The sequence below is a fragment of the Callorhinus ursinus genome, unplaced genomic scaffold, assembly GCF_003265705.2.
Source record: "Callorhinus ursinus isolate GAN/ISIS: 27379988/994484 unplaced genomic scaffold, GSC_fseal_2.0 scaffold48, whole genome shotgun sequence".
Lineage (NCBI taxonomy): Eukaryota > Metazoa > Chordata > Mammalia > Carnivora > Otariidae > Callorhinus > Callorhinus ursinus.
The window spans coordinates 6,923,663-6,944,674 of record NW_027397110.1 but is presented as its reverse complement, the minus strand read 5'-3'; the positions used below and the strand labels follow the sequence as shown (position 1 = coordinate 6,944,674).

Below are 21,012 nucleotides of genomic sequence, written 5' to 3'. Positions count from 1 at the left end.
ACACCCCAAATCAAAGCTGGAGTAGCCCCGTCAAAGCTCACGGACACAGGGCAAGAGGCTGACAGTGGCTCTGCAGGCACCGCAGCTCTCGCCTTTCCTATTTCCCAGGAGCTGACCATTCCTCCCCGCACTCTGAACACCCGGGGAACCGGGAGCTTCTTCACAGCTCCGGGCACTTAGCAGATGCACAACACACCTCACCTGTTACCTGACTTCTGCACTACTCTCCTTCCTGGTTTTCTGCTGCTCTTCTTACACCACCCCATCCCCAGTCTGTTCTCAACATAGCAAATCGATTGTGTCATTCTTTGACCTACAAGGCCCTGCACCATCTGACCCACTGCCTCTCCGGCCTCCACGCCTTCCACCGCCCCCTCGGCTCTCGTGCTCCAGCCACTCTGGTCTCCGTTCAGTCCTTCCAGTGTTGTTTCCACTTGCTGCTCCCTCTGCCTGGAGTGTTCTTCTCTCACTTCCATCCTTCGTCAGGTAGGCCTCAGATTAAACATCACCTTGTCACATGACTTGCCCAGCCTCCTCACACATATCCCCCACTCACACGCTCTGCTGCCGCCTGGTTTTATTTCCTCCCCAGCACTATGCCACCTGAGATTACCGAACTTCTCTCCCCTTTTGTCTCCCAACCTCCCCAGAATAGAATCCCTGCCAGCCAGGGGCCTTGTTGGGCCTGCTCAGCACTGCACCCCAAGCGCAGAGCCAGTGCTGCTTTATATAAAATAGGCCCCCAGGGGAACCTTCGTGGGGGTAAATGAACTCACCCTATTGACTTGCCGTGAGTCAAAAAGGCTAAAGGTAAAACCATTTGCCATTTCCCCCACCAGTAGCCGGTACACATCTGCAGCATCTTGGAAACCATCCTCAGCAGAGAGGAACGGCCGCCTCTGCGCGGAGCCGGTTCACCAGAGTCCCCACAGTCGGTGGCTGTGGGTTGCATTCTGCCCTCAGCCTGACATTCATTGAGTATTTCATCTGTGCCAGGCACTGAGCAGAGCACTTGGCATTTACTCTCTTGAAAAGCACCCTGTGAGGTAGGTACCATTTACCCCATTTTACAGATAAGGAGACTAACAGACTGGCCCCCGAGTGGCAAAGTTAGGACTGAAGGCCAGGCTGTGTGATCTCAGAGCAGGCGCTCTTAAGGAGTCCTGCCTCTGAACATGCCAGCTTTGGGGGAAAAAAACAATGTCAGCCAAAGCCACCTACCCTCTGTGTCCTCTGGAGGGACAGAACTGTCTTCTCTAGCTAGCACGCTGAAGACACACAGTGCCTCAACAGCGAGGTCTCACGGGTCTGGTGGTGAGAACACATGACCTAGATTGAAGGGCTCAGCCACGTGCCCCCTGGATCACTTCCTTTCTCTGCACCTGTCTCCCCATCTGTAACATGAGACCCATATCTACATCTCAAGTCCGTTGTGTGTGAAAGCACCCAGCAGAGGCTCAGCCTGGGGAAGCTGCTCACGCAAAGTGGGCCAACTGAACCTACAGACACCTGCAGCCACGCTGCTGTGTCTGGTAGTACCAGGGGATGCTCAGAGAGCTAGTCACCCATCCCCACACTTGTTCAATGAGGTCACGGTAACAAGGTGGGGAGAGATCCGTGGGGCCATAGACCCAGGCGATAGCCAAACTGAAACCAGAAGTGAACACTTTTTGGTGAGGTCAGATGTCCTCTGATGGCCAGCATCCTCTGGAGGAAGATCTCAGAAGTTGGGGCCAGTAGATGAGGCTTTGAGTCTTACTCTACCACCAGTTGCAAGGTGACATCGGCCAAGTAATATTCTCTCTGGGCCTTGTCCCCATTTTTGTAAACCAATGGTGAAAGTCATACATTATTCCCTGCTATCATCACTTCTTATCCATAAGGCTCACAACCAAGCAAAGGCAGAATATCCAGACTCAGCAAAGTTAAGCTCAGACGGAGACAGAAGCCTGGCTATGTTGGATGCATACCCAGCCCTTCAAGCACTACACAAATGCAGCAGGCAGAAATGAGTTTATTGCGTTAGAAAAAACACCAAAGAACACCAGCAAACACCTCCGTACTAGACAGTTACTAGTTTGACTTCAAGGGCACAAAGGAATCTCAAAGGTGCAGCTTGATTTCGGAGAGGGGGTGATGGTCTCATCCCTCCTCCTTCCCTGTCCCTTTAAGCCAGTGGACCTCCACGGAGGTGTCCACAGGACGGTACGATTACACACATGGCTCATTTCCCTCTCTGCTCACCTCGCACACCTGTGTGGAGCTAGCTGGTCACAATGAGCACGCTCCTGGGGTTCTGCTATTGACCGAGAAATGTGAGGATGGGGTTGGGGGTCGTAGCCTGAGCCCAGGCTTCCCAAATGAGTGACGGTGGGACTTGGTTGGGGAAAAAGAGTGTGCCTTCCTGGAGAGCTCCGAGGAGACGGGCTGGGTGATCCCTCCATCTCCCCCCACAATCCCTAGGGCACAGGCATTGGCACAGATGGCTGCTGGCATGAAGGGGGGCTTTCGATGAACCCAGTGACTCAGTCTCTCAGGGTAGCTACTTTGGCTAACTTCTCCTGGATCTGGAGGGACTGCTATTAGGAGTGAAGCCAGCTGAGCCTGGATATGGGGGAGAAGGGGGTGAGGAGCCTGTGATGCCCAGTGCCTTCTGGATAGAGCTGAGAGTTCTGGGAGGAGAGGTCTGGAGCAGGAGCCTGGAAGAGAGGGCTAGGAGAGGCAAGCGGAAAAGGGGAGAAACTGGGTGGGAGGCGGGGCAAAGGCCTCCGCCAACGAGCCGCCCTCCTGGGAGAAATCCAGCCTGAAATCTATTCTCCATGAGCCCAATTCCGCCAGTAGGTCCACCACATTAAATAACAGTCTCTGCTGGGTTCTGCTCTCCAAAATGTCCTTTGACATCACAGCTGGTCACCGTGGAGGTGCCCCTGGTCAGGTCACGGGCCAACACTAAGGCAGAAAACCGTCTTTTCCTCTAGCTGAGACCGTGCTGGTGCCAATTGCTATGACTCATGGCAGAGACAGGAGGAGATGAGGCCAGAGATGAGCAGCAGCTTTTTGAAAAGCAAAGGCACCTGCTACGGGCCAGACCCCGGAAAGAGAACATAATTCAAGTCTGAGAAGTGGCAGGAGCTGTGGCAGGAGGGGCCTACAGATGCCAGGGCTGGGACTCAGGGGCCTGGCAGTTTGAAGTCCCTTCACCACACTCACTCCCCAAAAACTAACTTAAGGGAGCCATGTGAAGAAAAAGAATCTGAGAGCCTCTCCAGAGAAGAAAGGTCTGGATTGTTCCTCCCTATAAGCTCTAGCAGCAGCTCATTAGGAAAATGCCCAGGCAGGCTCTCAACAATGCATCCTTAAAGTCAGAATGACAACGGAAATAACATGTGCCTTCAAAACACATTGAGGATAATGTAAAAAAATCTCTATTGGAAACAACTCCAAATTTTCTTGCCACCTTGATTCTGCATTATTATTATTTCTACATCAGGGATATTTTCCCAGAGCAGGGAACCCCTTCCCCTTGGTCCCTAGCCGAATATTGCATATTGGTTTGGGGGGTGGGGGGTACAGCGACTGATAATATAACCTACAGTATTACTTGCAGACAAAAGGCCCAGGGGTCTCTGCCGCTCCAGCCCAAACCTTCATCACTAGGACAGGTCAGGAGGAAGGTCAGGCTGCTGAGGAAGAGCAGCCCACAGGCAGCAAGGCAGGTTCTCCAAAATTGATGTCAGAGGATTGGCAATCAGTAGGCGGAAGGAAGAATGGCTTTATCCTGTACTCTCTGGCCTGACACTTGCTGTCACTCTCCCTCGATCCTGAGGCTTCTGGTTGCTCCAGGCCTGGCCCCATGGCCTTGCTTGGGGTAGGGAGGGAAGGTGAGAGGTTGCGGCTACAGAGTTCGCTTGGGTTGGGTTAGTCTTGCTGAAACTGGTCCCAGGTGCACCAAGTCCTTTGGTTCATTTAAAAACCAGGGAGTAACTGCTTCCGGAACGTCGCAACTGCTGTTCCACGGATGTCGTAAAACTCATCTGGGTCCTGCAGGTGGTGACAACCTGGGTAGAGCACGGGCGTTCTCTGGAAAGAGGTGCTAGGTCGGGGCTCCCCCAAACTGTGCCTCTTGCCTTCTGCTTAAACAAACCCCCTCCCTTTCTCCAGTGTGGAGGACGCTCAGGAAGCAGCGTCAAAAGTGAACTCACAGACAAGACAGCCTTAATAAATTAGTATAATACTATTAGAAGGGATGGCATTTTGTTCTGTTTCTTAGCAGCATTGTCCTACATGCAGCCTGATGATCTCCTTCCCTGGGAAATTTAAAAAGCCGTCCCTGGTTGTTAGATCTGATGTAAAATTATAAAATAGAAATCTGGTAGGGTTTGTTTTGTTTAAAAAGGAAAAGCCCCTGTGAGGCAGGGCGGTCCCATGCAGTCCTGTTAGCTCTGGCCGTTGGGTCGGCCCACGGGGCTCCCTCCAGGAGGCTGGATCTGGACGGGGTCCAGGAAGGGCCGCAGGGCCTGTCCGAAGGGCCTGTGGAGAAAAGAGACCCAGGGGCTGGGGTGGGCTGGGTGCAGAGTGTCACAGCTGAACCCACAGGGGCGGTGGTGCCACCAACACAGCCTCATTCAGTTTTCTCACATACCCCGCACATGACCTTCCTCGAGGGGCTCTCGAGATAACCTGCTCTGCCCTTTCACCCCTGGGGCCCTCTCCTCAGTAGGTGCTGCCATCTGCTAGATCCTGGTTAGCTGTGGTTTGAACAGGTTAGCGACACACAGGGAACCAGAGCTTTCTGACCTTTCTGTACCTGAAGCTTTAACTCTCATGGTACAAGAAGATAAAATAAAGTTTGAACGAGGAAGCTGAGGCAAAAGAATAAGGGTATGGAAACGAGATCTTCTAGGGAGTACAGGGAATATTCAGGGAAAATGACAAATGCAGGTTGCCAGAAGGCGTTAATGCCACTTCCTAAAGGGCTCCCTGTTCACGCTCAGAGTAGCTTGGCTGGAAAAAAACACTGCAAAAACTGGAGTCTTAGAGATTTTCCAAAATTCCTAGAACCTTAAATCAGGGGGCCCACAACACATCTCAGTTACTGGCCTTCTTTTTCTTTGGGGGATATTGCCATTTTTGAAAATCCCATCCAGGTTTAAAGGGAATGAAGCATTCTTGAGCATAAACAGATGAAACCCTAATCCAGACAAGTCCTAGAACTCCACCCATCAAATAACAATAGCAAGAATGTTCCAGCTACTTCTACTTCCTTAGGGCCCCATAACCTAGATCCTTCAGCAAGGCTGTGGGGGTTCAACACACCCACTGAGGAATAGGCAGGGAGGGCCAGGGCCAGGAGATGGGGCTCTCCTCACCAGCTGGACACAGCTGTCCCATTTCCTCTGCAAGTTTTTCCTGAGGGTTTCCTACCCAGGTGTGAAAAACAGCTCATCTTCCCGAGCCTGCTAAACCTGTCAGGATCTCTGGTGGACAGGGTGCCAGTTCAGGAGAAACTGAGTCAGAGTCAGCAGATGGACATGGTCCTGGAGTGGGTAGAGGCTGCCTGAACATAATCAACAGCCAAGGAGGGGAAAGGTATAATGGGTTTGGGTGTGTGTGTCCTTTTAGGGGACACTGCCTGGATGATGGCCCACAAAGCTGGGACTACACCAGGGTGGGCGGGGCTACAGTGTGTACCTAAAGAAAATGTTTACAGAGGGCTGACTTTGCGCTACAAGATATGAGGGCCAGTAGGATGTTGTCTTTGAGAGCATCAAAGAACTCATGGTGCAGGGGAAGCAAGACCAACAAATGACATTTACAGAATAAGCCATACTATTAATTCTCTGATCTATCTTCTGCTTGTCCATCGAAAAGTGTATTTTATGCAAGCACTGCTGGGAGCGGCCTGCTTCATGAGCAATGTGAAAGACAGATGCCAGGAATCTGTACAAATGCTGGAGCCAGATTCAAGTGGGTTTCTAAGTTCTGTGGTTGCACTCAGGCCAGGGTAGAACAGGTCCAACTCCAAGGAGGGTGAAGGTCACAGAGGTGGGCACCAGTGACTGGAGGGAATGGTGGCTCTCCCCGTTGGCAGGTGCCATCACGACAGGGCCCACCGAGGATGGGAGGGTTCCGCTGAGAGCAGGGAGGGCGGACGTGGGCCAGATGAGCCGTACTGACTGTGAATGGGGGCTTCAGGGGCAGGGCCAGAGATCGAGGCCACTTACGTGGACAGAATTTCAGAGGGAAGGTCAGTGATGTAAGAAGGGATCTTCCTTCCGGTCAGGAACTGTGCCACTTCGTTGGTAAAGGTGTTACAGTTGTTTTCAAAGACGTTGTAGGCCTCTCTCCTGTGCATTGTGGGAAAGGTTTGGCAAACAGATCAGAGGGGCAGCAAGCACATATGTGGAATAACTCAAACCAAGTAAAGGCATGGTGAGCACAGCTGGGTACGAGGACTAGGGTTCTCCTTCTCTCTTACGCTCCAGAGGACTGCTGGATTTGCCACCTTGGACCATAAAACACCGATTTTTAAGGGAAGGATGAAATAAAAATATATGGCTCCTCTACAGTTTCAGGAGAATCTTTATATTCACAAAAGCAGAGCTCAAGGGTTAGATTGAACACTTACTGCAAATGACTAAAGCTTCTTGAAGAGAAAACCTGCTCAAGGTCGCATGTCATCCCAACCCCTCCACAAGCCCCATTTTTGATTTTTCAGGACAAGATACTTGCCCAGTATGGGTTGAGAGCAGCAGCTGCTGATTTCAATCAGGAGGAATAAATAGCCCTTCCTTCCCTCAGAGTTTCAGCAGAAGGTACGCTGGGACAGAGTGTCTGCCTTGGAGCAATGCTGAGCTCTATCTGTGGCATAACTTCCTTCTCTTCAAATTTATTCAGCAAATACTTGGCCAGACCTTGTGCTGAGTGCTCTAGGGGATGTGAGCTGGTGGCTGCCTCCGGGGCCGACTGTCTAGCGGGGGAACAGACATGACTAACCACCACCCATGTCTCCACTCACCGGAACAGAGACTCCCCCAGGGAGGACAGGTACTCCTGAAAGAGTTCTTCTGTGACTTCTGTGCTCCCCACATCAACCACAGAGTCTGGGGGCCCAAGCAATGTCCCTCCCTAAAAAAGCCAACCCAGAGAAAGTCATTAAGTCACCATCTCCACTGAATTTTTTTCATGTGGCTTCCCATGGAAGACCACCAAAGCTCTGTTCCAACAATGTTTACCTTTCAGAGCACCCAGGGCAGATGAAGAGTGTTATTTCCTATTTGGATCAAGGCTGCAATGGCTTAGAGCTTCTTGTCAACTCTCCATTGCCACATTCTGGCAACATGGCTAAGAAGCTGGGCTGCTGGTTTCTGGCGGGGGCCTGGGAAGCCAAGTCTCTGGCCGGTCAGACCCCTGATGATGTCTACTCATCTGGTTGATTAAAAAAAAAAAAGAAACCCAGAACCTGAAGTCTCCCTTTGTCCCCAACGTGCCTGATCCCAAGGCACAATAGGATAACCAGAAATGGCTAGCACCTGACAGGCCATCTTTCTATGCCTAATTTAAGTGTATGCAGCCAGTTTTCTCTTGTGACACACTTGATATCCTTTATAAGACTGGGAAAGTGTGAAGGACTCTGAGAAATCTGGCGGGCTGGCAAATACTTTCACAACTCAGTCCTATTTGGATCTATGAGGCTAATCTAACAATGATGATAGGGTTCCCCAGGCAAGGGAGTTAATGGCCCATGGAAGGCCTGCAGAAAACCCTCTGCCGTGGGTTAACAGACTGCCATAGCAGACCAAAGGAGAGACTGAGGCCAAGGGAGAACGAGCCAAGGGTGAAGCAACAGATCACTGGGGAAGACAGAGCTGGAAATGGATTGGGGGCGTAAGGGAGAGCACTCCTGAGCAGAGCTTCCAGAAAAGACCATTCATTCATGCAATAGCTATTGAGCACCTACTGTGTGCCTGACATTGTTTGAGGCACTGGGGAAAGCATGGTGAGCAGGATAATTATGGTAGTCCAGGAATAATGGTCTCAGAATTGCAAGAGACTGCAAGGTCACTAGTTGAGCCCCTATTATTCACTCATGTAACAAACATGCATTGAGAACTTACTAGGTGCCGGGCCTTGTGCTAGGCACTGGGGGTACGATGTGGGAAAAACAGATGAGATTCTTGCCCTCGTGGAGCTTATAGTCTAGCGGGAAAGGCAGACAAGAAAATCCCATAAACCAATGCATAATTATGAGCTGTGGTAAGGGTCTTGCTGGAAAAGTACAGAATGCCATCAGTACGTACGACAGGGGACCTTTCCAGTCTGAGGGGTTTGGGAAGACTCGCCTGAGAAACTGACACTGAGCTCAAATCTGAAGGATGGAGAGGCAGAACCAGGTGAAGGATCAGGGAGGTGGACTGAAGTGAGAGGGAAGGTTCCAATGTCCTCAGAATGTTCTAGGAATGAGAAGGGGGTGGGGGTGGAGAAAGGCACTACCTGAAAAGAGGTCATTCAGAGGGGGAGACTGAGACCAGATCAGATAGGGCCTGGAGGTCGGGCTGAGCTTGCTGGGTTTTATTCCAAGGGCAGTGGGGAGAGTTCTGACTGAAGTGGGGGAATGCCATGATCAGATTTTCATTTTGAAAAGATCACTTCACCTCCTGTGTGGAGTCCTGACTGAGGAGGAGCAGATGTATTGCTGCAGTCCAGGCTAGTTGTGAGGGTGGCATGGATGAAGGTGAGAGCTCTGGAAATATGGGAAGAGATGAAGAGAGAGAGACTGACTTAAGATACATTTACAAGGTAGAATTGACTGGCCTTCGCGAAGGATTTGTTAGAGAAGGTGGGGAACAGTGAGCAGAAGAAATCAAGAATGACTTTTCATTTATGAGTATCAAAATGAATGGTTGCTTGGTCTTTGCTTGAACACCTCCTATGAAATCTCTTAGATGGCTGAGAGAGAAATTTCTTGGAAAGGTGCATGGACTTTAGAGACAGAGAGTCCTGACTTTTAGCACCGGTGCCACTTACTGGCCCTATAACTTGGGGCAACTCACTTTACCTCTCAGAGCCCTAATCCTTCGGCTGAACACTGGCTGAGTTCACGCTATGAGGTAGGCACTGAGCTGGTAACGGGAACAGAGAGGGAGACACAGTCTCAGCTCACAAGGAGCTTACACACAGCTCCCCTCAGAGACTCAGGAACAGCTCATCTACCATATCATGCTCGGTGTGACCCAGAGGGACCCACACATGCTGAGGGAGTACAGAGGCGGCCAGGGAAGGGTGCTCTTGAGCTGAGTCTTAAAGGAGTTATGAGGAACCATGCCACAGGCTGACATCCACTGGGCTAGAAGCCAGGCATACAGAGTGGTAGCAAATCTCCTGGTCTACGGGAACCCCAGGAACTTGAGACTGGGGAAGGGTGTGGGGGAAGCCACTCACTGGGGGACAGCTGGAGATACCACCACTGCCGAAGTAGAACTCATCCTTGTGCACAACTATGGAGGTGTGCCTGCAATGCAGAGAAGAAAGAAAATAAGCCAGAAAACTTAAAACTGGTCTGAGAAAAAGCAAATACCACACTGTGAGGAGAGTCATTTCTGCCCAAGGATAGACTTACAAGGTCAACAGCCTTATGAAACTAACCAAAGGCACAAATATCATAGATCAGAGTTTCTCAACTTTGGCACTATTAACATTTGGGGCTGGAGAACTCTTTGCCGGGGGGCCGTCCTGTGTATTCTAGGAGGTTTGGCAGCATCCTGGCTTCTACCCACTAGATGCCAGGAGCACCCTCCCCCCCGACCCCCAATTGTGACAATCAAATCTGTCTCCAGACACTATGGAATGTCCTTGGGGGCAGAACTGTCCTCCTTGAGAACCACTGCTACAGATTATGTTAGCAGAGGGGAGGCCCTCGATTCACCGATACTGACAAACCGTTAGTGAAATAAAGGTCTGCAGACCAAGTGTGTTCCCAGGCTTTTAAAACTAACAGGAGCAGTTAACCTGGACCATGCTGAGGGCAAGACTAGATGTGGACCTATTTCAGGGGAAGGTGCTCATATTACTTGGTTTGAATCAAACAAAGCAAAGGATCATTCTGGTCATCCCAAATGTCAGCAGGCTCTAGGAGTCTAGATGGAATACTGACCTACGGTTTCCTCATTAATGGAACTGAGAGCTCAGCTACCATCTTGTCTGACAGGGATGGATCCAGTACAGAGAGACCAAGATAGACAGACATGTGGGGCCCTTGAGACTTCTGTAGTTAGAAAGCTTGGTCAGGGGTGGGCATGACATCATTCTGCCTTTCTTTAGGGCCGGGTGTCTCAACCTCAGCACCACTGCCATTTTTGGCTGGATAATTCTTTGTTGTGAAGGACTGTCCTGTGCATGGTAGGATGTATATAGTAGCATCTCTGGCCTCCCCCTACCCATCAAAAATGTCTCTAGACACTGCCAAATGTCCCTGGGGTGGGTGGTTGGGGCACAGAATTATCCCTGGTTGAGAACCACCACTGCTTTAGGAACTGGAAATTTTATGATACGGAGTACTGGCTTTCAAGCTGGAAGCCACAGACCGGGACCTGAAATGCACAGGTACTGCTTTGTTTCATAAACTAGCCAATCAATGTAGAGTCCCACCCAACTTACCAGATGCCTTCCAGTTGTTTCCCTGTAGAGAAAAGAAGAGATTTAGCCACTTGGGATCAGACTAAATGGCCTCCCAGCCTGAGTAAATTCAGAACATCACTCAAACCCAGAGTAACCCGGGGTTGCCTGCGTGGCACAGTCGGTTAGGTGTCTGACTTTTGGTTTCAGCTCAGGTCATGATCTCAGGGTCGTGGGACTGAGCTCTGTGCTGAGCGCAGGGTCTGCTTAAGACTCTCTCCCTTGAGGGGAGAAAAAAAAAAAAAGACTCTCTTTCCCTCTCCCTCTGCCCCCCGTCCCTCCGCCCCGCTCTCTCTCTTTCTGAAATAATCTTAAAAAAAAAAAAAAAAAGAAAAGAAAAACCCAGAGTAACCCATTATAAACCTCTTGGGGGACTCTCTAGGAATGCAGTTCTCCTCCAATAAGGTCCTTAGGTCCCGATACAGGTATGTTGTGCTAAGTAGGTTAAAAAGTGATTAGCATCCTTCATCAGAATGCAAGATAAAAAACACTGGTATACGGACACCTGGGTGGCTCAGTTGGTTAAGCGTCTGCCTTCGGTTCAGGTCATGATCTTAGGGTCCTGGGATCGAGTCCCACATGGGGCTCCTTGCTAAGCAAGGAGTCTGCTTCTCCCTCTGCCTGCCTCTGTCTCTTTCTCTCTGATAAATAAAATCTTAAAAAAAAAAAACACTGGTATAGATGAACCCCAATTTTGTGTCTGCTTTTCTTTCCCCTTCAGGGTCAATTCAACTTTGCCTTTTCTTTGTCTCATATATAGAGACAACAGAACAATGGTATAAAAAAAGCTATTATCCACTTCTTCATTGAACATATGCGAGGTGAAATCCTTCAGGAAATGACTGGGCAAAACTTGACAAATGCCATCCATCTGAATAGTCAATGCAAATGTATTCTGTATCTCCATATGGCAGAAATGATGTTAGGTATGGAAATGAAAATATGAACAGATCACTGTCCTGCCTTTAAGGAGCCCAAAGTCAAATGGAAAGAGAAACACACACACAACTAAGTAAAATACAATGTTGATAGGCTCTAATTATAGAGTGGTATAATTACAGAGTGGTAAAAACGAGATGCTATATATAATAACGATAAGGAACTACCTTTATAAGCTGCAATTCAACTGGGGAATGAGTAGGGGCAGGGATGGAATCTCTGCCGGGGTGAATATTATGTGCAAATGCACAGTTGTGATAAAGAGAGGTTAGAGGAGAGAGGACAGTGACGGTGACAGGAGGGAAAGTGGCCAGCAGGGGTGCCGGCAAAGTGGGGTAAGCCCAGACAGAAGGCTGCCCTACACCGTGCTGCATTCATGGTTGTTAGGCAGTAGAGTGCCTTGATCAGATCCATGTTTTTAAAAAGACACCTATGGGGGCGCCTGGGTGGCTCAGTCAGTTAAGCGTCTGCCTTCAGCTCGGGTCATGATCTCAGGGTCCTGGGATCAAGCCCCATGTTGGGCTCCCTGCTCAGTGGGAGCCTGCTTCTTCCTCTCCCTGCCGCTCCCCCTGCTTGGACTCTCTATTAAAAAAATAAATAAATAAATAAAAATAAAAGACACCTATGTCTTTTAAGAGAACTGTAGGGGCACCTGGGTGGCTCATTGGTTAAGCGTCCAACTCTTGATTTCGGCTCAGGTCATGATCTCAGGGTTGTGAGATCGAGCCCTGCATTGGCTCCGTGCTCAGCGGAGAGTCTCCTTAAGATTCTCTCTCTCCCTCTACCCTTCCTCCCCTCTTGAAAAAATAAAATAAAATAAGGCATCACAGTGTGTGGTACCCAGAGGTTTGATAAATAGAGACTACATTAGGTATAATGGCCTTGGGGAAAAGGGTAAAGACCCCCAAAAGATAAATTTTACCTCAGGATTGGTGGTAAGATCTAAGAAGGGATTTCAGTATGTAAGGAATTAATATGAAATACTATGTCTATTTTACATATAAACATTTCATTCCCTGTTAGTGTTGCCAGGCTAAATGAAATAACAAGGAAAAGAAAATGTAGCAGAGTTCTGTCTCTCCTCTAGTTAGGAAACCAGTGTGCTTTTCACTAAAAGACCTGCTACTTTGGCCCACAAGGCCCAAATGGACAGAGCGATTCTGGACTGGGGTTTCTGAGGTAGTCCCCTAAAGACTGTGGGGGCAGGCTCTGCCCTTGTCCAAACTGAGCTGAAATCTCACAGTGGTGGATGAGAAACAGACCGGATGCTGACGGGCAGTGGTAACCCATTTAGGACAAGCATCTTCAAATGTGGACTAAGCAGACTTACATCCTTTCTTAATGTGAACTGCTTCACAGTTATCCTTATTCTCACAACATCCTTATGTGGTAGAGTAGGGCAAATATTTATTAACATCATTTTACAAACAGGTAAATAAAGATGGATGGTTTGTCAGGTATAAAAGCAAGAAGGAAAAACACGATATGACAATGTACCCGTTGGAGCAGCTCAGGTAGAAATACTGTTCTGCAGCCTGTTCTTGGGAGGAAAAAACAAGGGCCATGGTCTCCTCCATTGGGTGACAGGCATTGGAAAGTGGAACTAAATTGATTTTTTAATTTTTTTGGCCACACTGGGGTGGGAGTAGGTGAGTAGGAGGTGGTGATTTGAGATTGAATTAGGTCACAAGACCATTTTGGAACATGAATTAGGCTTAGTGGATATTAGCACACTACAGAAGCAGATTATTTTCCCACTAGGATTTCCTCAGCAGGTCAAAGAGTGGGTGGGTCAGATGCCTGCCTGTCTCTAAGCTTGTTGGCACATCCAGTGCACTGATTTCGAGGCCTACGAAGTATGTACATGAAAACAAATGGAAGACATGGATATCAGTCCTGTTTTCATCAAGAGTAACAAAGAATGCAGAGCGAGGTCTGCATTAGTCAGCATTCCACTGATTGTAAAGTTAAGTTAGTATATAAAAGCCAAGGAGAAAATACTCCATCCACCTCCTTATCAGTTAACATGGATGGAGCACATAGACATACATGCTGGTTGTAGGACATGCTCAAGATCAGCACCTGGAATACTGCTGGTGTTCTACAAAGGTCTATTTGGTGATGGGGCAGCACGGGCTCTGTGCAAGTAGCATTAGGTCACTGGTATAAATCAAGTGCAGCTCCAGCTCACCTCCCAAATTTCTCTAATGATAGTGTTTTTATTTATTTTATTTTAATTCCAGTATTTTAATTCCAGGTTTTTAATTCCAGTTAACATACAGTGTTATTGATAGTATATTTATTTATTTTTAGGATTTTATTTTTAAGTAATCTCTGCACTGAATGTGGGGCTTGAGCTCACAACCCTGAGATCAAGAGTCATATGCTCCGCCTACCGAGCCAGCCAAACACCCCTTGACAGGTTTTAATTGGCACTGTTTTTTTTAATTAAAAATTTTTTTAGGTTTATTTTTAGTAATCTCTACACCCAATGTGGGGCTCAAACTCACAACCCCGAGATCGAATCACATGCTCCTCTGACTGAGCCAGCCAGGCACCCCTAACTGGCTGTGTTTTAATCTGCTGGTTGGCTCAGCATCTGCCAGATTACCAGCAATGTGAAGGGGTTAATGTTAACTTACAAAATCAGCTTGCTCTTCTCTGGGGCCACTGGATAAATATTGAATCTAGGTGGGAAAAAGGTAAAAGGAAACATTTGCATAACATAAGTGGGCCTGTGTGCCAATATTGTAAAGAAAAAAAAAAAGCCTATTGGCAGGAGGGCTTTCCCTTCCTTTAGGCAGAGAAAGGTTATCACAAAATCAAATGCAGTACATTTAACATCAGTTAAAAACTGAGAGGGTATTTTGATCTTCAAAAAAAGTAGGTTTAAAACTACTTGATATTCTAATGCTAGGATTTGTTGGAGCCAGTACAGGATTCTTTCCTTGTATAAAATAACTGACATATGAGTTCTTTTCCTCAGTACTGTGAGGGTTCCCTTTTCTTTCTTTCTTTCTTTCTTTTTTTCTTTCAGAGATTTTATTTATTTTTCAGCAGAGAGAGAGACAGCGAGAGAGGGAACACAAGCAGGGGGAGAGGCAGAGGGAGAAGCAGGCTTCCCACTGAACAGGGAGCCTGATGTGGGGATCGATCCCAGAACCCTGGGATCATGACCTGAGCTGAAGGCAGACGCTTAATGACTGAGCCACTCAGGCGCCCAAGGGTTCCCTTTTCATCACTGCTTGTTTTCATTAGTCAGGCCTTATAGCAATGCTTCGAGGTAGGTCTGCAACATTCCACCATTCAGCCAGGCTATATTTACTGAACACCAATCACTGTGCTAGACTCTGGATAAATCTATAGTTCTTGTCCCCAGTGGAGCTTCCAGTCCAGTTCTGGGGATGTGTGCACACTGATGAGAAAAATAAGCAATTACAGGGGTGCCTGGGTGGATCAGTTGGTTCAGCGTCTGACTTTTGTTTAAACATTTTACGTATTTATTTGACAGAGAGAGAGAGAGAGCGAGAGCGCACAACCACAAACAGGGGGAGTGGCAGGCAGAGGGAGAGGGACAAGCAGGCTCCCTGCTCAGCAGGGAGCCCAATGTGGGGCTTGATCCCAGGACCTTGGCATCATGACCTGAGCTGAAGGCAGATGCTTAACCAACTGAGTCACCCAGGTGGCCCAGTGTCTGACTCGATTTCGGCTCACTTCATGATCTCAGGGTCATGAGACTGAACTCCACGTTGGGCTTTGCGTGGAGTGTGGAGCCTGCCTAAGATTCTCTTTCTCCTTCTCTCCCTCTGCCACCCTGCCCTGCTTGTGGGTGCTCGCTCTCTAATAAAGAAAACAAGCAATTATAAAATAGAATGATGAATGCTATGTACAAGATGTTATGAGCATATACTAGGGACACATGACCAAGATTTGTGGGGTGGGGGTCAGGGAAGGCTTCCTGGAGGAAGAGACATGTTAGTTGAGACCTTGAGGATGAGCAGAAGTTAGCCAGGCCAAGCGAAAGTATTCTGGGCAGATGGCATAGCCTTTGAAGAGCCAAGAGGTGAAAAAGCTGAACAGGTTCAGTCCTATTAGTGTATCTAGCCCTTTTCCACCAGGGTTCTGCCAGAGCATTAAGCCTTCATGCCCTAAGGTATCTATTGGCAGAACTGAGAAAATAGTCATTCAGATCATTTCCCCTAGAGCTTAACTCTTCTGGAATCCAGTGGAGAAAGGCTCCTGCTGATTGTGTTGAGCATGTGTAGACAGATGAGGGTGGAGAGAAAAGCAGAAGGATCACAAAGGGCCTTGTAAGCTGCATTAGTTTTCATTTTGCCATAATGAAATCTCATGATTACTAAATTAATTCATTAGATGGATAAAAAGTAGTTCACACAAGCAGCAATAAAAATCTAAATAGATGGCATTAAAAATCTAATAGATGGGCATTAAAACTTTAAAACCCCTTCAGATTCAAATAAATACTATGTAATCTTCAAGCTTGAGTTCAAGTCTCAATTGTTCCTATAATCGATACTTATTGTGGGGCCCCTGGCTGGCTCAGTCAGTACAGCATGCGACTCTTAATCTCAGGGTCGTGAGTTCAAGCGCCACATTGGGTGTAGAACTTACTTTAAAAAAAATTAATGAGCACCAGCTCTGAATGGCCACTGGGGACATACAGAGAAATGAGACAGAGTCTCTGCCCTCCAGCAGCTCAAGGTTCTCACTGAAGTCTTTCTGACACATGCAGCCCACCATGGCCTTTCCCTTCTTTCAAGATCTAAAATAATTGCTTCATCACTTGCTCATTCTGGCATCCAGTTACAATCTCTTTTATGCTGTTCTCTAATACTGCATGTGCCCGTATGTTATTTTTAGTGAAATAAACCCCTGGAGGACAGAGTTCATGGTTGTTTTTTTAAGATTTTTTATTTATTCATTTGAGAGAGAGAGAGGTAGAGAGTGCACATGCACAAGTGAGAGCATGAGGAGGGGGGAAGGTCAGAGGGAGAGGGAGAAGCAGACTCCCCGTTGAGACCTACGACAGGGCTCCATCCCAGGACCCCAGGATTATGACCTGAGCTAAAGGCAGATACTTAACCGACTGAGCCACTGAGGCACCCCTCAGAGTTCATGTTTTTTATTTCATTACTATTTGTATTACAGAATTAAGCAAGGAACTGAGTATAAAGTAAAATCTCAAATATTCATTAGGTTGCATTCTGCCAAAAAATATCTATGTTCTATATCCTTGTCTTTAAACCCAAGAACAATTTTGAGATAGGCTTGTGAAAAAAATAAAAAATAAATGTAAACCTGGGATATGTGCATGCACACAAAACTTTAGATTAGAAAACAATCAACAAGGGGCGCCTGGGTGGCTCAGTCGTTAGGCGTCTGCCTTCAGCTCAGGTTATGATCTCAGGGTCCTGGGATCGAGCCCCACATCCGGCTCCCTGCTCCGTGGAAAGCCTGCTTCTCCCTCCCCCACGCCCCCTGCTTGTGTTCCTTCTCTCGCTGTCTTTCTGTCAAATAAATAAGATTTTGTTTATTTATTTGACAGAGAGAGAGAGAGAGAGAGAGAGAGAGCACAAGTAGGCAGAGCAGTAGGGAGAGGGAGGGGGAGAAGCAGGCTCCCTGCTGAGCAGAAGGCCCAATGCGGGGCTTGATCCCAGGACGTGGGATCATGACCTGAGCAGAAGGCAGACACTCAACCGACTGAGCCACCCAGGCACCCCAAGATGGGGTCTTACAATGAGGAACCATCATAACAAGAATAAGAAGGTACAACTGATGAGGTCACACTAATTTAATTTGGGAAAATGAAGGCTATGAGGAATGATCATAAATCTATGATTATGAATGGCACATACACATTGAACCCAGATCCTTTTCTCATCCAAATTTGAAACACTTGACCAAAGATGCCTTTACAAACTTGAAAAATTATAAAGGGACACATTACACAGTAGAGGTGATATATGATATAACAAAATGATTGACAACATGAGCTCTGAAAGTCAGACTGCCTGTGTTTATAACCCATCCCTACCACTTACCAGCTGTGTGAGCTGGGGCAAGTTTCTTAACGCCTTATGTCTCAGGTTCCTCAAATGAAAAATGAAAGTAATGACAGGACCTACCTCACAAAATTGTGGTGAGGATTATAACACACACAAAGTACTCAGAAAAAAAGAGTCTGACACTCTCAATAAATGCTAAGTTCTTAATAAATTCTCAATAAATGCTAGCTATTAATATGCTTCTGGAAGTCATAGCAAAAATCAGGAAAAAAGTGGACTTTTTAAAGGTTCAAATAATATTTAGGAATGGGAAATCAATATATGGCTGCTCACAGAACTGGGACATACCCAACATTAAGGTTGGTGATGTCTGGATAGGATGAACCAGTAAGGCAATGCCCATTTCCCCTAAGTTTCCAACTCTAGAACAGTGTGATTATTAGCTTTGATAACCCTTTCATTACTTTTGCAAAAGACAAAAGGCAATATGGGGAAAAAGGGATAGAGAAGAGAGAATTAGATTTGCAGGCAAGGTTATGTTCTCAGAAATACCACTGTGGTCAGATGTGCCAAATTGGTGAAGTTCCCATTTTTGCCTGTGATCCTTCTAGGATTTCACATTTATTTAAAAAAGAAGGGGGAGGGGGCAGGTCCGGCCCTCCACCTTCAGTTATGGCACTTTTCCCTTCACCCATGATGCTCCACAAAGACCTTCTTTCAGTTCCAGGACAAGGCCAGGCTCTATCCTACCTCAGGGCCTTGGCAGATTGATCCTCCTTATGCCTAGAACACTACAACTCCCTTACCACCCCCTCCTTGTGACTACTTCTTCCTCCTTGACTTCCCAACTTAAGTCATTCCTTCTGATACCCTTACTTAAAGTTAGGTTTCTTGGGGCGCCTGGGTGGCTCAGTTGTTAAGCGTCTGCCTTCGGCTCAGGTCATGATCCCAGGGTCCCGGGATCGAGCCCCGCATCAGGCTCGCTGCTCTGCGGGAAGCCTGCTTCTCCCTCTCCCACTCCCCCTGCTTGTGTTCCCTCTCTCGCTGTCTCGCTCTCTGTCAAATAAATAAATAAAATCTTAAAAAAAAGAAAAGAAAAATGTGGCCATGATTTAAAAAATAGTTAGGTTTCTCTTGTCACTTTCGATCTCAGCATCCTGTTTGCTTCTTGCACAGCCTAACACTTATCACAATTAGTATCTGAAATAATTATTTTCTTTGCTTATATTTAATATTTTCCCCAGTTAGCAGCTCCATGATGGCAATGAACATCTTTGCTCAATATATTGTCCTCAGTTAAGCTTAACACATAGACTAACACATAGGAAGCACTCAAAAAACAATCTGTTGAATGAATCATGAAGCAGTGATCCTTCAAGGCACTTATAGCTATGATCAAACTAACCAAATAATGGCTCCATTCCAAGAAGTTTAGTTAGAACTTGACTGATGTAATCTGTTAGTGATTAGCACGTTCCCCTGTGACTTTGTAAGTTTTGCTTTCAGCTTTGCCCTACTCATTTTAAACAACTGGTGATCTAGGCCCAAACTTCTAGCCAACAATGGACTGACTACCTAACAATTACCTGAAGAGCTTATTAAAAATACAGGTTTTTGGATCAAAACTCCAGAAGGAAGATTCTTATTTCGTACCTGTGTAATGAGGCTCTAGAATCCATATATTTAAAACTTTGTTTATTTTGAATAGATAATATATGTGTGTAGTACACAATTCAAAAGGTACAGAAAGTTTATAGTAAAGTCTCCCTTCTATTTCTGTCCTCTGGCATCAAGTTCCCCTTTCCATAAGTTACCACTGTTTCAATTCCTTATGTATTCTTCCAGATAATTATTTGCCTACACCAGCATGTATAAATCCTTTGCTTTAAACACACCTGAATATTTAGAGAACTGTTCCAACTTTGTTTTCTCTATTTCCATTGAAAAAAACCTGTTGAAAGTGAAGTTATCTGTATTTTTAACAAGCATCCCAGGTGATGCTGATGTGAGGCCAAATATGAGTAACCATTCACTGGCCCAGGGTTAAAGTGCAACTCATTATGATACATCAGAAACTCAAGGACATTGAAAAGATGCCTTCCAAAGTAGCCTTGCTTACTTGACTTCAGCCTCTTGTCTTACCAAGAAAAACTAAAACACTCTCTAATGCGTCCATAAAAGCCAGGAAAAACTAGCCATTCAAATGGATGTTGCCAAAGCTGCTCAGTTTTTCAATTCCTGGAATCCCTTCCTGCCCAATATCAACTGAAATCACAAACTGGACAATTTCTATGTTAGATGAGACATTTTGGTATTTGGGTTATAATGAGGTTTGATGTACAGCGAACTAGGGCTGATTTTCTCTCCTGGTAGGTTAAGTAGTTTAATGGAGCACAACGGAAATACTTCCTTTACTAATCCTTACTGACACAACTGTATCCAATCCTCTCCCAGAATTGCTTTCTAACCATCTGGGCAAAAGCAATTAACTTAGAAACTGTTGACAAGACCGCAGTGTCAGGGCAGAACTTGAATTCTCGAGTTCGGGCCCCAGTAGACCTGACTTTACCTCTACCTGGGAGCAATGGCTGGGCCCCCGTGCGGCTCTAGCTTCCTATTCCTATCTACCCGAGACGGCAGTTTCCTTTTGGCACGGACGGAAGGCTCTCTAAGGGCCACCTGGGGATCTCTGCAATGTCCCTTTCACCACGAGGGGCATCGCGCGGCAGGCATCCTCACCTCCCCTACACTGCGCCGAGGAAGGAGTGTAAAGGGCTCCCCAAGTGAGACAGGGGAGCCGCCGGGCAGCAGCGCCCGCTCACCCTACGGCTCGGAGGGGGCAGGGGGAGGGCGTGACTTCTCCATCCCTTCCTCCTGGATTCAAACGTGAAGTCGGGAAAGTGGGGCTCCAGGCGCCCGAACCTCAGACCTTTCCCTTCTACACTCGCGCTTTCCTCCATCCTCTGGGCCCCGCGTCTCCCCCTGAGCGGTGGTCCAGGCCTCTCTACCGCTGCCGGCCGGCCCGGCACCCTCTCACCCGCCCCCAGCCCCCTCACCCAGCATGATGGGGCTGAGCCGCCGGGCCAGGCCCTTGGACAGGTCGTACACGTAGAGCTTCACCGGATAGAGATTCGGCGGCTCCATCGGGACCCGTGGCGGCGGCGGCCACGAAGTCCCTCAGGCACCCGGCAGCGGCTTGGACCTTCCCGTACCCGACGGGGGTGGGGAACGGAGGGAGCGGGGGGACCGAGCCCAGGCCCGGCCTGAGGGGCGGGGGAAAGGCGGCCCTGCGCTGCACGCGCCCCGGCACCCGCCACCGGCAACGACTACTGTGAGGTGACAGAGCCGGGACTGGCAGGGTCCGCGCGGAAGA

The 21,012-nt window shown here is 47.7% G+C and overlaps 1 protein-coding gene across 1 annotated transcript; it reads right to left on the bottom strand.

Moving 5' to 3' along the window:
* Positions 1 to 1,994: 1,994 nt before the first annotated feature.
* On the bottom strand, positions 1,995 to 20,917 carry DESI1 (desumoylating isopeptidase 1). Its single transcript, XM_025881599.2, has 6 exons — positions 20,696 to 20,917; positions 10,657 to 10,678; positions 9,442 to 9,511; positions 7,019 to 7,128; positions 6,225 to 6,347; positions 1,995 to 4,530 (listed from the first exon to the last, which is right to left on the bottom strand). The coding sequence occupies exons 1-6, from the start codon at positions 20,781 to 20,783 to the stop codon at positions 4,437 to 4,439; spliced, it is 507 nt and encodes a 168-aa protein (XP_025737384.1). The 5' UTR covers positions 20,784 to 20,917; the 3' UTR covers positions 1,995 to 4,436.
* Between the last annotated feature and the right edge of the window lie 95 nt (positions 20,918 to 21,012).